This window comes from Ptiloglossa arizonensis, chromosome 2 (assembly GCF_051014685.1).
Source record: "Ptiloglossa arizonensis isolate GNS036 chromosome 2, iyPtiAriz1_principal, whole genome shotgun sequence".
NCBI lineage: Eukaryota > Metazoa > Arthropoda > Insecta > Hymenoptera > Colletidae > Ptiloglossa > Ptiloglossa arizonensis.
Genome location: NC_135049.1, coordinates 5,258,772 through 5,273,380, shown reverse-complemented (window position 1 = coordinate 5,273,380; position 14,609 = coordinate 5,258,772). Strand labels below are relative to the sequence as shown.

Sequence of the window (14,609 nt, the reverse complement as noted above, 5' to 3'; positions counted from 1 at the left end):
TTTCCGCATTCACGTGTATGAATTTCGATACAAAAAGAATTAACTTCAATTTTTACCTTATCCTAGTATATTTGTTTATACTACCAAATATATAGTTTTATTCAAAGAAACAATTACAAAATTTTCCTTCCTTAATTCTCTAATATTAACATCTCTTTCGTTATAAAAAAATTCCTTTTTATTGAAAATTTGTGACAAAATATTTAATAAACACAACTCTTTCGTTATCAGTAATAACTATTTGGTTTCTAATTAGTAATGTTACGAAACAAGCTACTCTTAATTAAATTTTGCATTAGTATCTAGTGTGACACCATCTATAAAAAGAAACATCTGTTTCCTTTTCCATCTGTAATCTTATTTTGTATTAAATTGTACGTTTTAATTCGTGAATGTATAGGTAAGCTGCACTTTTAGCGAATCTGTAAATACTAATATATGTATATAGTAATTATAGAATACGTATGTAATATTAACAAGATACTTATAAGTTTAACTTTATAGTATTAGTAATAAACTGTTAGTTATTATTTATATGTCAGTGTAATTAAATTTAACTTCCGTAATTAATTACTAAATTTTCATAAAATGTTTTATAATTAAATTAGTTGTGTACAACTTTTGTAATTCAAATATTTATGTGCAACCGGTGATTTGATTCTTACTTCGGACAGTAACAACTTCAAGTCAATCAGGATAGTTTTCGTTGAAAAATGAAGGGTAGTATTTGTTAAAGATAAAGAGAGACGTTTTAAAAGCAAGAGAATTCGAGTTGTTGTTAGTGTTATATTTATATATTTAAATAAATAATGTCGACGAAGTCCTCCGTCGATTTGAGAGCGGAACTCGCTGAATTAGTGAAACGGAAAGCAGAAATAGCTGTAAGTATTGTGGCAACTGTCAAACTGCGTCTTTTCTTTCAGATATTTCCATGTACAGATAAGCTACATGTCTAAAGCATTGCTTATTATCACTTTTCTTACGAAAGGTTATAGTTCCTTTTCATTAGTAACCGTTTTAGAAAAGTATGAAAAAGTAACAGTAAATTTTGTATCATATTTTACAAATTTTAAGGTTAAGGTTAACATAACCCCCTTGTATTGTTTTCATTGTTATGATCTTTTCCCTTCATATTTCTTTCAATTTTTGAAATTATTAGTTATTGTTATATCAAGAAGAATCAACTAGAGACTGAAATAAGGTACATAAATATTTTTTTTTAATATCTTTGGTTGTTTTGTAATATAACCTTAATATTTTATTTTGATCACAGAAATTGTCTAAAAATCTTAATTACTTTTAACTACATGTACTGTCTTTGCATTAAAGTTATAAACGTGTTTTAATTGCATTTTAGGTTTTTAGTTCTATACGTGTTATATATATTTATTATAATAATTTTGTTTATATCTTCATGAATGCTTAGAAATGTACTTTTAATTCATATATGTATCGTGTAAAATAAATGTATAGATATCTTAATATTACTACATCTTTACTATTAGTTTTGAATTTACCTTCTTATAAATGTACACAAAAACAAATTCTATATCGTTTAATAAATGGTGTATTAAATATAAGTATACAAAATTCATAATAATAATTTGTAAAATAGAAATGATAATATATTCAAACAACATTCTAAAATACTAGGAACATTTGTATTAGTAATAAATTCAGTTAAATGTGTAATTAAGATGAACATGTTATAAAATAAAATTTCAAATTTCAAATCAAATTTTGATTTTTGTAAATAAATTATGTTGAAGTATTAATCAAAATTTTAACCATACATTAGTATTGGTTATTTAAAATAAATGGAAATGTATAATATATTTTCTAGAGCAAAATTTTATAATTTTATAGGATACTCTCGCCAATTTAGAACGTCAGATTTACGCATTTGAAGGTAGCTATTTGGAAGATACACAATTGTATGGAAATATAATTCGTGGTTGGGACAGATATTTAGCCAGCAACAAAAATACAAATAGTAAAGCAGACAAACGCAATAGAAAATTTAAAGAAGCCGAAAGGCTATTCTCAAAATCTTCCATCACCTCCATGGCAGTGAGTAGTTAATATATTGTCTTGTAACAGTTATATATTGCTGTTTTTTGTTAAGCAATACTGGTTCTCTGCCGTTCTTTAATTTGCAGCCTAATGATATTTTTCATTTAGCAACAAATGATTACCACCATTTATTCTGACCACAATATAATAATTCTCTGCTTTCCCTTAATAGTGTTCATATATGTATATCTTGATTGTATGTTCTGTACTTCTTGATTATTAACATCATAAAATGATAGAAACATAGTATGATATTATGCAAACTATTCTGTTTGAAGGAAGTGTGAAATATTATGTATTCTTGTAATCATAAAAAGCAATGTTACTCAATTTGTCGTAACACATTTTGCTTATATTTTGTATACAACAGTATCAATTCAATATTACAATACAATACAATATCACTATACATAAATGTAATTAATTATTGGAACATAACATTAAGTATTATGGCTCATAATAGAAAGAAGAAAATATAAAATTCTTTTTTAATCTCAATTTTAAACAAAATTATATTAAATTTTAATATACATGTTTGACATGTGACCTACTTTGTTTGAAATAAATGAATTTTTATATTAAATTCATAGCTACATATTTTATTTTAATAATTGTTTATATAATGGATATAAGAAAAGATATATTTTATAGATAATCTTATGCCTAATTAGTATATTCCTCAAAGAGGAAAATAACTGTCTATACATTAAAATAATTCTCATATTTATACATAAATATCTTTAAATGTTAAATGGGTAATTGAAACATGAGTTTACTTATACTATTGCATGTTTGTGTACCTACAGAGTGTTTTCAACATATCACTCATAAATATAAACGATTGTTTAATAAACCAAGATATTTGTTTAAAAAATAATAAAACCTTTTCCTAAGGTTTGATTTAAATATGAAATGGAAAATTGCAGTAGCAGCACTAGTATTTATATGTCATTTCAATAAAAATAAAATACAAATTCTGAGCAAAATTATAGTTTTTAAGTTATGAATTTGAACAAACTAATATGATCAAAATTGAAACATTTTTTACTTCTAATGAAATACTATTTCTTGTGTGTTTATTCGTTTTGTGCATCCCTTTTAGATAATATTATAGCAAGAAATGAATGAACATTACAAAATTCATAATATATTTTCTATTTTGTAAGAAGGAAAAATTATTTTAAATCATCAAAATTATCCTTATACTTTTACAGGCTGTCAGTGGACTTGTCGAAAATACCCAGGAAAAAAGTAAGGACCTCAATGGATATTCCTGAGATAGTTAATTCTTTAAAACGAAAGAAAGAGTACAACTTATTTTTCATCCTATCTCCCCTTCCAACTTTTCTTTTTATCCTATCCATAAAAACAATTCTTTTTAGTTATTAAGTTAAATTAAATTGTACTTCTTTCTTTTTCAATGTATTAATCATACTATCTTCCAGTAAAAGAAGAGTAATAAATGTAGATTGTTAAGAAGTACAATTAGATAAATTAATGATGAAAAATTCGAAGCATGTTCAGGAACCACTTCGAATTTTACGAAATAATTTTTATTTTTTTCTGTATTTAAGTTATAAATAAATTTTTATTTATTCCCTGTCTATTTTTATGATAATTCATTCTAAACTTTTCAAAGTAACTTAGCATAAAACTTTATAAATGATTTCCTCTATTTCTTTCATCTATATTTATCTTTTTTCTGTATCTCTATTATGAATAAATTTAATATCCGTTTCTCATAAGTGTTTCAAAGATTTATAAAAGATTATTCCTTAATTTTAATGACTTTTATTTGTTGTATTGTTTTTTTGTGTTGAAAGTATAGAAAACAAAAGCTCGACAATATTGCTCTATCCCCTACATTTCTTCTAAAGTTCAAATAAACTTATGTTTTCCATATCAATGTGAGTATAACAGAAAAACTTCTTTCATAATTTGGGAAGATAATTTTCAAATATTATTTTTACATAATGAAAATGACTATATCAGATTAAGATTAATTAAAGTTGTAAATATGTTTATAAAAATTTTATATTTAATCATATATGTATGTTTAACTTTAATTGTTTCAGTATAGTACACATTCATATATTCCATATTTACATTCTTCTTTTAACACCAGGAAGCTATAGAACATGAAATATTGATTTAAATTTTTGAAATTAAGTAATCAATATTAATTTGTAAAATTCAGTAAGTGATTAGAGAATACTATATAGATTCAAATGTCAAATTCTAAATAAAATCATTTTTGTGAATGGATGTGAATCAGTTGAGAAAATTTGGTTTTGTAAAATACTTTTTCAATAATGTTTTTACACTTATTTTTATTATTTAAAATTTGAAATGCTTTTTTCTTCTTTCGCCTTGAAGTTTCTAATTTAAAATTCCCATTTAGTAGTTTGTATAGTATTGATAATATAGTAGTTGATATTGTATTGTATCTAATATTATTTAATAATGTTGTACTTAATTATGAAAACTTTAATATTTTCTCAGATGTTTCTACTTATGTGAAAACTAAAAATCTTTGCCATTGCTGTTTTGAAAATATCACTATAATAATACATTATTGATTAAAATTCGATGGATTGCTTTATCAATTTATAATCAATTTCTATATGAAAAAAATATTAACTTTTTGATTCAATCACGGAGTCATCGATCGTTTAATCGGCCATCTAAAGGGAACAATCAATTAAACAAGAATCGTTCGATCGAGCAATTTTTTTATTGATTATGATAATTGTTAATAACTAAATCTGTCGATAGAACAATCTATAGTTGAATGAATCGAATAATTGTCGATTAAGCAATCTGTAGTCGGTCAATCGAGCCTCGTACCGATCGGGAGTCGCGGTTTTCCCATTTTAAAACCTGATTCCAGTTGACCGGTACAGCGAATCGGAGTCACAGATTGGCAACAGCGGTAGCGAGGACAATTGCAGCCTGATGAATTCACATGGAACAACCGGCAATAGTGCGACTAGCAACGGTAATAAGGAGTCATCTGGAAAGAACCACTCTGTTACTGGCCAGTATAATCAAAACGGATCCCTGTCTTCTTCCACTGAGATATCTGGACAGTTTGCGAATGGACACGCGAGCAATGGCAGCCTCGAACACGTCTCCTTGAAAGAGAACACCGGAAAAGAACCTTCGAAAAATAAATCTGGAAATAGTGCAAAAAAGAATAGCAATAAAAGATCTAGGAACAGGTAGAACACTTTTAAACCTCTATCTGTTTATAATAGTCCTTCACCCTCAAGAACGATCAAACGAACATTTTCTTCGAATCACTATTTCGTTTTACTCATTCGATTTTATCGATGTATGATATCTCACTCTATTTTATAACAAATGCACCACAAACATTACATTTTTATAGAAGAGTGAATGTTAAAAGCTTTTTATTAATCGTAAGAATTTTAGGGTTAGTTAGAAGGTAACAGCTGGATTAATCGAAAGTGTTGCTCTTGAAGAACAGGTCGCTTGGTATTGAAATCGAATTTTTTAATCGTTTCTTTAATACCTTGTACTAAAATCTTTCTTTCATTTTAATGTTTAAAGAATGAAATGCGACAAATGGTAGAACAGTGAATGTTGTACTGTACGAAATTTAATTCAAATTAAAAATGAAATCGAATTAAGTATTAAGAGATTCCAAATTTTGTGTTATTCAGTCAATTGAGCAGTATTTGTTAGGTTTAAGGCTAGAAATAATAGAATTGAAAGCCTCATTTCTTTCACCTTTTATTCATTGTACTTTTAATCTTCTTGTAATAAATATGAGATCTGTTTCTAAATTACATTTTGTAATCATTCTCTTTAAGTATTGAGATACTAATTGTAATATCCTCAGTTCCAATTTTAACATGTACTATAATCTTTTTATTTTCGTTATATCAAATCCCCCACTTTTTATAATGTACATACAGTATTGTTTTATAGATCGTTATTCGTGTTTCGTCGTAAATAGTCTATGTATGTAAGTAGACTACGAATGAGCGTGAGGGCATATGACGGCAACAAACGATAAAGTTCGCTCGAGTCTTTGGTAACTTTGATAACCAATCTTATATCGTGACGTTGTTACGTCGATATCACAATTTTGTAACTATTTCGAATACTTTTTCCTGTAATAATAAATCCGCGAGATTTCTCATTCATGTCTCAAAACTGTATATCCTTTGTTTTAATTTTAATTCACGGATTCTTTTAGCTGTGTAGCTTGTTAATTTATTTTCCTCACATTGAATGTGTCGAATATAATATTTTTTTAAATTTAAGTAACTTTTCCTTAAAAAAAAAAAGCAATATTTACATTCCTGTATCCCTATACAATCGAAGTCACTGACACTTGAGCAGCCCTTTATGATTTGCTGGCGTCATGTGACGCCTCGCTCATTAGTAGTCAGTTGCACTCGTCGCGGCAAAGAACAGAAGAACTGCAAAATAGGGGACTGGATTCCTTGTAAGTCGTGCCTGTCCCCCAAGTGGACGACCTATAACGAGACAATACTGTATAAATGTAACGGTAAAATTCTAGTTGTAGTAAAAATACGACTAAAATTTTGCTTGCCCAAGAAAACAAAGCTAAACGAAATTTGAGCTTGTCTTTGTAATTATCGTATATTAATTTAAAGGTTTGAATGATTAACTAATTTAATTTTAGAATATAATTAAAAAACAATCTATTTTTTATTTTTTACATAAATTTTCGCTCTAAGAATACTACTTATACACTATATTTATTTTATTATTATAACAATATACAACTTTATCCTTTTATCACAATAATTTCTTAATTTACAACGTTCACACTGTGAAATTGAATTTTACGAGAAGTATAAAATACCGAGAACATATTTTTTTGTAACTACCGCATATAAGTATTGTTAATAAAGAATTCGGAAGAATTCGAAAAATTGTTAACTTTTTTCGTAGTGATGCTTAGTAAATTTCTACCACATCTTCTAATACAGGTATGAAAAAATGTTCTTCTCCACAAATGTATCATGAACACATATTTATAAGAACACAAATTTATACATATAATGTTTGCGTTTCGTTTACACGGCTATCCTTTCTGTATTTTGAGCTTTTAAGTCGGTTAAAAATTGTTGTATTTACTTATCATCTTTTACTCTTCTCTACTTTTGTATTAAACTCTACTTGTATTAAACTTATACAGAGATGGACTCAGTTCTCAAAAACAATCGAATAAATTGATATAAATATACGTCCGATTTCGAATCATAACATGCATCTTATTGTATATTAGTAATACTGCTAGGATTTCTAATTAATTCAACATTTTAAGAAAAAAGAAAGATCACTCCTGGAAGGAATTGGAACAAATAACTAATCGTATTGGGTCAGACGTTGTAGTCAGCCATTGTAAGCCCTACACTCAAGGTATGATAACTCGTCGCTGCCACATTCTACTTACTCATAGTGCCACATTCCCCTTAATCCTGACCTTGTTTTTGCCCACAATATGTTTGTCGACTATTCCGTAAATACTGTCCTATTCTGTGAATAATTTCAATATGATCTCTCGTTAAGACCTTTTCATTTGTTAATAGAATCTGTTTATTTTATTTATATATCAGAGGTCCCTGAAAGTTAAGTAGCTCTGTCTCCATCTCCGTGAACTCTGCGCGTTGAAATAATCTAATCTACTCATAATCTGTATCATAACTACGCGTTATGAGCTATGTGTCAGCAAGATAAAAAGATGATCGAGAAAACAATTTCAAATTGATATCGAAACACAAAATGGCCGTTTTGAACATCTCCCATGGAAATAAATAAATATAAGTTACAAAGAAAAACGAAATCGGATATATGTTTGTAGGAACTTGATTTATTGTTTTTAAGTACTAAATTCGTCCTCGAAGTAGATCCCAGATATTACGTTACACTCTGTATAGAATATTGAAGTTGTGCAGTATTAGATCCCTCACTGACACTACCTTGTGAGCGTTGAAGTCACCGAAGTAGATGATCTTCCAATTCTGTCGAACATTGTATTTCAAAGGAGACCGGGTATAATTTGTTTAGAGAATAACTCGTTCCTTTTAACGAGGATGGGAAAGAATCGCTGCTGGTACAAATGCTTTTAAATTAGCGTCCTGTTTTGCATTCTTTGGAGGTTCGTTCCTTGTAACAACGGCGTTGAATCCATTATGATTATCCGCTGTGTAGGTAACTGTTCGGATCGAACCGTCTGCTTCAACGACAGAATATTCACCTTTTACAATATCACCGTCCCTTTCTTCCCAAGCAGATTTCGAGTCACCCGTGTATCCGTCCAGGACACCATAGTTAAACGAATACTTTGGATAGGCCTGTGAAAAATGTAGTTGTTCGATTAATTTTTAACCACTGAAGCAAAAATGATCCCTTTGGTTAGTGGCGTGTTAAATTTAGCATATTGAATTTCACACGGTTTAAAACAAAACGGAGGTAGTAATTTCGCTCGTTATTTCATATATTCTTACATTTTGTACGTGTATATCAACTACGTTATATGTACACTCTCGTCTAAGTACCTTGTCATGGAAAAATTGAAATCTGACTACAGTTTTACGTTGCGTTAGTAAAACCAATCAGCCGATGCATTAGTTCAAGAAAAAATTACAATTGAAAATGTTGTAATTGTATGCATATTTACAAGTGTTTGTTTACGTTATAAGGTTTACTTTGGTAATAGGGTTATTTTACGGGAAATCGGACAATTTTTAGAGTAACGTTTCGAATTTTGCCGAAACATATATCTACGTTTATATGTCTTATATATATCTACGTAGGCATATAAACATAGGTATATAAACGTAGAAATATACCTACGTAGATATATATAAACGTAGATATACATCTATGTACAATGAATATGTAAACGTAAATATGCATCTACGTACAATAAATATGTAAACGTAGATATACGTCTACGTGCAATAAATATGTAAACGTAGATATACATCTACGTACAATAAATATGTAAACGTAGATATACATCTACGTACAATAAATATGTAAACGTAAATATATACCTACGTTTATATATATGTTATATATATACCTGCATTTATATATATGTCATATATATATATATATGTATTTACGTAGATATATATGTCTTTAGTGGTATCTAAATGTATCTCGAAGAATTTTTCAAAATGTTGAAAACTATTGATTTATATTGCTCGAATCACAGTATTAACTTCGGGCAAATTGTTTTATGATTTGTCAGCGTGAAATTCGATTTACGACGAATTTGAATCATAGCCAAAAATTATCGAACGAAACTCCTCCGTAAATCGTAAGTCGAATACCTATCTTTTTAAGAATTATACGTGGATCTCAAATTACCGTGTACTCTGCCTCTTTCTCGCTCTTTGTCTCGGTCGCAGCGACAGCAGAGACTGTTTTAAAAATCGGAGGAGCAATGTATACCAAAGACGACGTCTTCGGCAGAGGCCTATATGCAATTGGAGTCGAGACTTTCACGTAAGATGGAAGCGGTTCGATTTTACTTCCGATTGGCTGAAGGGCACAAGTTACCGGTACTGCTGCACCGTCCACGGAAATTGCATCTATTGGCGTGCAAGGAAACCTCCTGAAGCATCGTTTCATGTATACCGATTATTCGTCGTTGAAAATGGTTATATAATGAAAAAGGTGCAAGTTCCATTTAATTCCTTAATGGTCGCACTAGCAACCCTTTACCAGCTCCATTCGATACTCTCGTCGTATTGATTGCTTTCGATTATTTTAACTGCTCGTGTATAATCGATGGTACAAATATAATGATCTCGTCAATGTGAATTACTAAATGGGTCTTGTGAATCACTAAATGGGTTTTTCATAGCGCGCTAGGGTTAGTCTATTGGCTACCGGGGCTCTACTAATTCATCCAAGTTGTGTTCATTTTTATTTTTTGTCATGAAACTTTAGCTTTTCATGTGTTTCTAAAAATATTTTGCCATAAAAGATACATCACAGAACCATCTTTGCTCGTTAACGTATCCACCTTGGAACAAACCGAGATCTCGAACCTTTAACATTCGAAAGGAAACCTAAAGTCTTACAAGAGGACTCGTAAAGAGAACAGTAAAGTCCTACCAACCATATATCGGTGTTGTTCGTGATAAGCTTCGTAGCTTACCACACTGTATACTCTGTTACAATGGTTGCTAATTTAAGTTACCACTCGAAATCATCAAGAGGTAATTCTAATCAAAAATGGAGAAATCTTCTTCGAATCGCTATTTAAATCACGAATAAAAACAATGTATAGCGATTTGTTCGTGTCGTTTATTCGATTAAATACCTATTGAAATAAGTTCAACGTGCGATATAATGTCGTTCTAAAATTACAATTTTTGTCGAATGAACAATTGTTCATCTTTTATTCGTTATTCGAAATTTGTTTCAATGTAGATGAAAGCTTCGCCAATTTTTGGTTCCAGTTCTAAAGCAGAGGTATCCAAACTAAACATTGAAGCTTAAGCAACTTTTGCTCAATCTAGTGATCATTGTTTTACAAGCTTTGTTCATTATTTTTCTTTACAAATTACAAATATCATTTTATTTTTTCTAATACCGTACGAGATTTAGAAAAAAAAATTAATTGCACTTATAAAGGCTTCAAAATTATTGATTACGTCACTATATGTATTGTAATGTTATTTTACTGTCAAAAAAGTATGGCTTTCAGAGCTAATGGTCTACAAAACTGTGATAAAATTTATTTAATCTTACTGTTGAAGAACGCCCGCGATGCTCAGCTTCAAAATACAGCACACAATAACAATCTGTAAAAAAAATGAAAAATCCCCATTAATATGAAAATCATAATTAATTTCTAATTTCTTTACTCTACAAAAATCACAAAAATATTGTCTGTGTGTTCACACATATATTATAAACGTTGCATTCTGTTTGAACGAAAAAGAAATGACTCCTTGTTATTAAATACTATTAGTGTAATAATTCACATGCATTTTATAGTGAATTGCATTGGGTAACAATCGTAATATATTCATCCACTTTCAGGAAGTTACTTTTAATTAAACTCGGTTAGTATTGGTCGAAGCAATAGCAAAATTAACATCAGGACTCGTGAGAATTCAACGATCTATCGCGCATGCGTGCACCAGATTCTCATTGTGCAACATGTATGCTTGCACTCTTAAGGAGTGCCCGTATAAATTCTTAACAGACATATATCTATGCGTAGCTACTTCGATCAGCGGTTCTCGAACATGAAGTGACATACGCACTACTCTTTTCTTTACATATAAGCTCTATTTTTGTTTAAGTGCAATAATATTTCTAATATTAATTTGTATTCCATACTTCGAACACTGTTGCGTTAATCTTTGGATATTTTACAATGAAAATGTGTAATTGTAAGTACGAAAGTCTATAAGTATTCTCATAAATATATGGAAAATAATAAAAAGTTATTATTATTCTTATTATTCAAAAACTGATCCCCAGACTTCGTCGCAATTAACACGATTGACATACAATAAACTACAGAATAAGTTTTCATTTATAGTGAACAAAGAAGAAATATAACTTTCTAACATTAACCGATAGTTGCATTTCCGATGCATTTATAATAATTGCAAACCTCTATATTAAGCAATCTTGCTTTTAACGAGTAACCACAAATGGAGTGGCAAAATAAAAAGTGATCGGTAAATTTAATGTGTAATCAGATTCTACCTGTGTCACCTTTTAAAGTTGTGAAGTAGTTGAACATTTATTTGTCATATTATTGCCATCGAAAAATATGAAAATCGTAAAAACTTAAAAATTCTGCGCTATTCGATCTAGAAAAATAACTGCAAATTATGTCAATCTGAAGAATCGAAGTTTGTCAAAACATTGATTTATTACTTAAAAATATCACGATTAAACTTCTCTTCTATAATAATGATGAGTGAATTTAAAAAAAAAAACTATTTCTTCTTTTTCTATATTGGTTACACATTAAGATACTAGTGTATAAACTTTGAATATCTTTCACATCGTGGAAATATTCGAATTTTTGTAGACATTCGTACTAACCTTGTTAATAATACCCTTAGAAAACTGTGACTTCATCTTATGGCAAATATAAATGCAACAGTTGACTTAAGATGTACTGGAGATTCTTCAGAATTCTTCCTGTATTGCCATTTATCCGCAGTTATTACAAAAAATAAATCGCATTTCCTTTATTAATAAAAAAGGCTTTTTTGATTAATTAAAAAGAAATCACGGTTCACAAATACGTTTATTGCAAATATTAAACACATATACACTCTGGAATTAATTTTTAATAAAATTTTAAGATTCAATGAAACTTTCACGGAGGTCTTCTCGAGAATAGAACATCAGCATCCAGCTCATCTTTATATATGACTTATATAGGGTGGTCTTAATTTCAATTATTATTCACCGAATTTGTAAATTAATTGTATTATGGAGAAAATACCATTCAACTCATTGACAAAAAAATATTTTATACATAACTAATAATTAATCAAAGTTGCTTGACTGATTTTAAATTATTTTCATCGACTGATATGTAATTCATTGTATTTCAAAAATCAAGATATATCTCAAGAACGTTTAAATTATTGTTTCTTCTTATTTTTACTACTAAAATGGGAAATCAAATATTTTATTTCCTTTCTTTTTATTATGAAATAAAGTGTGTAAGTTCATACCTGTAATATGAAAATAAAACAGTTTAATTACATTACCGTATAAATATTTTAATATGTTTAAACATAAGTTTAAATTGTTCCATTTCGAGGAAAAATGTAGAAACATTTCTCAAACATTACTAAGGTAAAAAGATAGTTCAAAATTTAAGACAAAAGAATAAAAAATAAAACATTAATATACGATGTGATTGAGGCGTTACAATCAGTGAACATGTGGCCTAAAAATAAAAATCTATTAAGAAGAATCATTTTCGATTTGAACCACCCGGTATATTCTCAGGAGTACGTTCACTTACATTTTTTGGGCCTCCTTGGTACGAGGGATGCGCAACGTGCAGTCGTGGGAACGTCATCGCCTGCTGAAACTGATGCACCTAGTGGAATACTCATAATAAATACTTTATATTTAATAAAATCAGGAAAATTTAAACAACTTAAGCAACTTGTCCCCATTTATAATTTCATTGTCCAATATTACTTTACTTTATGATACATATTTCGGAAACTAGAATGTAACTATTGAAAAACTAAAATGTTGAACCAACTAATGTAGAATTGAGCAGTAATTGATTATTTTTTGATTACTTTTGTAATTGGTTAATAGAAGTGAAGATGCCAGTAATAATCATTTAGCAATTAATTTCATGATTACTGATTTAATTATGTCTGATAATTATATTTTCTTTAACTATTTTGTGTTATTTATTACTTAATCGCAACTATTAATTATACAGTAATCATAACCATTACTTACTTATTTAATAGAAGATAATTATAATCGTTAATCACTAATCAAATTACGTTTTACTTAACGATATAAACAATGTTAAGATAGTGTATCCATACTTTTGTGCGAGCGAAGAGATATTTGGTGTATGAAATTCTTTTTATTTATCTATATATTAAGTGACGAACAAATTAAAACAATAAGTTGAAAAATTTCAAGAAAAATATTTGATTAATATTGTTTTCTATTTTATTGATCATTTTTATATCGATTTTGAAAAAATTTCTTAAGCACCGCAATTTTAGCGCGATTTTTAATTTCGTACATCTCAGTGTTGAATACATTAAAAGTTACTTGTAATAGTATTTAATTTCATAAATCAATTTTGTAATTACAATATATATTTTATTTTAACAAATACATTTATATTCTAAACAAAGAAAAATTTTAAAAAAGAAACATTGGCGCAATCTGAAACTATTCATTTCTTGTCTTACGCAATAACTCCTTAAAGAAGAATTCGAGAATCTAAACGCCTTTACGTAATATACGCAGTCTATTGTTTGTGCCTCGAGTCAGTGTTTCTCAAGCTTCATTACAGAGCTAGCAATAAAAATAGCACTAATTATAATCATAACAAATAAGAAATTGTATATCCTACTCTACAGATCAAAGAATTTCAAACTACAAGAATTTCTAAAATAACTTTTCTATAAATGTCAGAAATACTATTATATTATTAAAAATATGAACATATTTTATAATAAAAAATGTTATTTATGAATCAAAAATCAGAAACTTGTGCTCTGTGTAAATGATAATTAAAATAAATATTTAATTGTTTAATAAGAGCAATTTAAAAAACCTTACATAATAAATTTAAAAGATTTTACCTAAAAGACAGTTTGCCTTATTTGTTATTAGATAATAAACTAATTTTTAAACATATAAGAATTTTACGTCATTCTTATCGCGACACCAATTAATATCGCTAACCATCTAGTGATAAAAACGGAAAAGAATAAAACTTTATCTACTATTCTTTTATTTATATCACTAGTATTTAAATTACACTG

General features: G+C 28.4%; 2 protein-coding genes across 2 annotated transcripts; one reads left to right on the top strand and one right to left on the bottom strand.

Moving 5' to 3' along the window:
- The first annotated feature begins 707 nt into the window (after positions 1 to 707).
- Positions 708 to 5,885, top strand: Eaf6 (chromatin modification-related protein EAF6/MEAF6). The gene is made up of 4 exons (XM_076304204.1): positions 708 to 881; positions 1,867 to 2,070; positions 3,288 to 3,324; positions 4,964 to 5,885. The coding sequence occupies exons 1-4, from the start codon at positions 810 to 812 to the stop codon at positions 5,296 to 5,298; spliced, it is 648 nt and encodes a 215-aa protein (XP_076160319.1). The 5' UTR covers positions 708 to 809; the 3' UTR covers positions 5,299 to 5,885.
- Positions 5,886 to 6,850: 965 nt separating this feature from the next.
- Positions 6,851 to 12,325, bottom strand: LOC143143196 (cuticle protein 8). The gene is made up of 4 exons (XM_076304206.1): positions 12,163 to 12,325; positions 10,846 to 10,898; positions 9,454 to 9,700; positions 6,851 to 8,429 (listed from the first exon to the last, which is right to left on the bottom strand). Exons 1-4 carry the CDS (start codon positions 12,196 to 12,198, stop codon positions 8,160 to 8,162), a joined length of 606 nt encoding a protein of 201 aa, XP_076160321.1. The 5' UTR covers positions 12,199 to 12,325; the 3' UTR covers positions 6,851 to 8,159.
- Between the last annotated feature and the right edge of the window lie 2,284 nt (positions 12,326 to 14,609).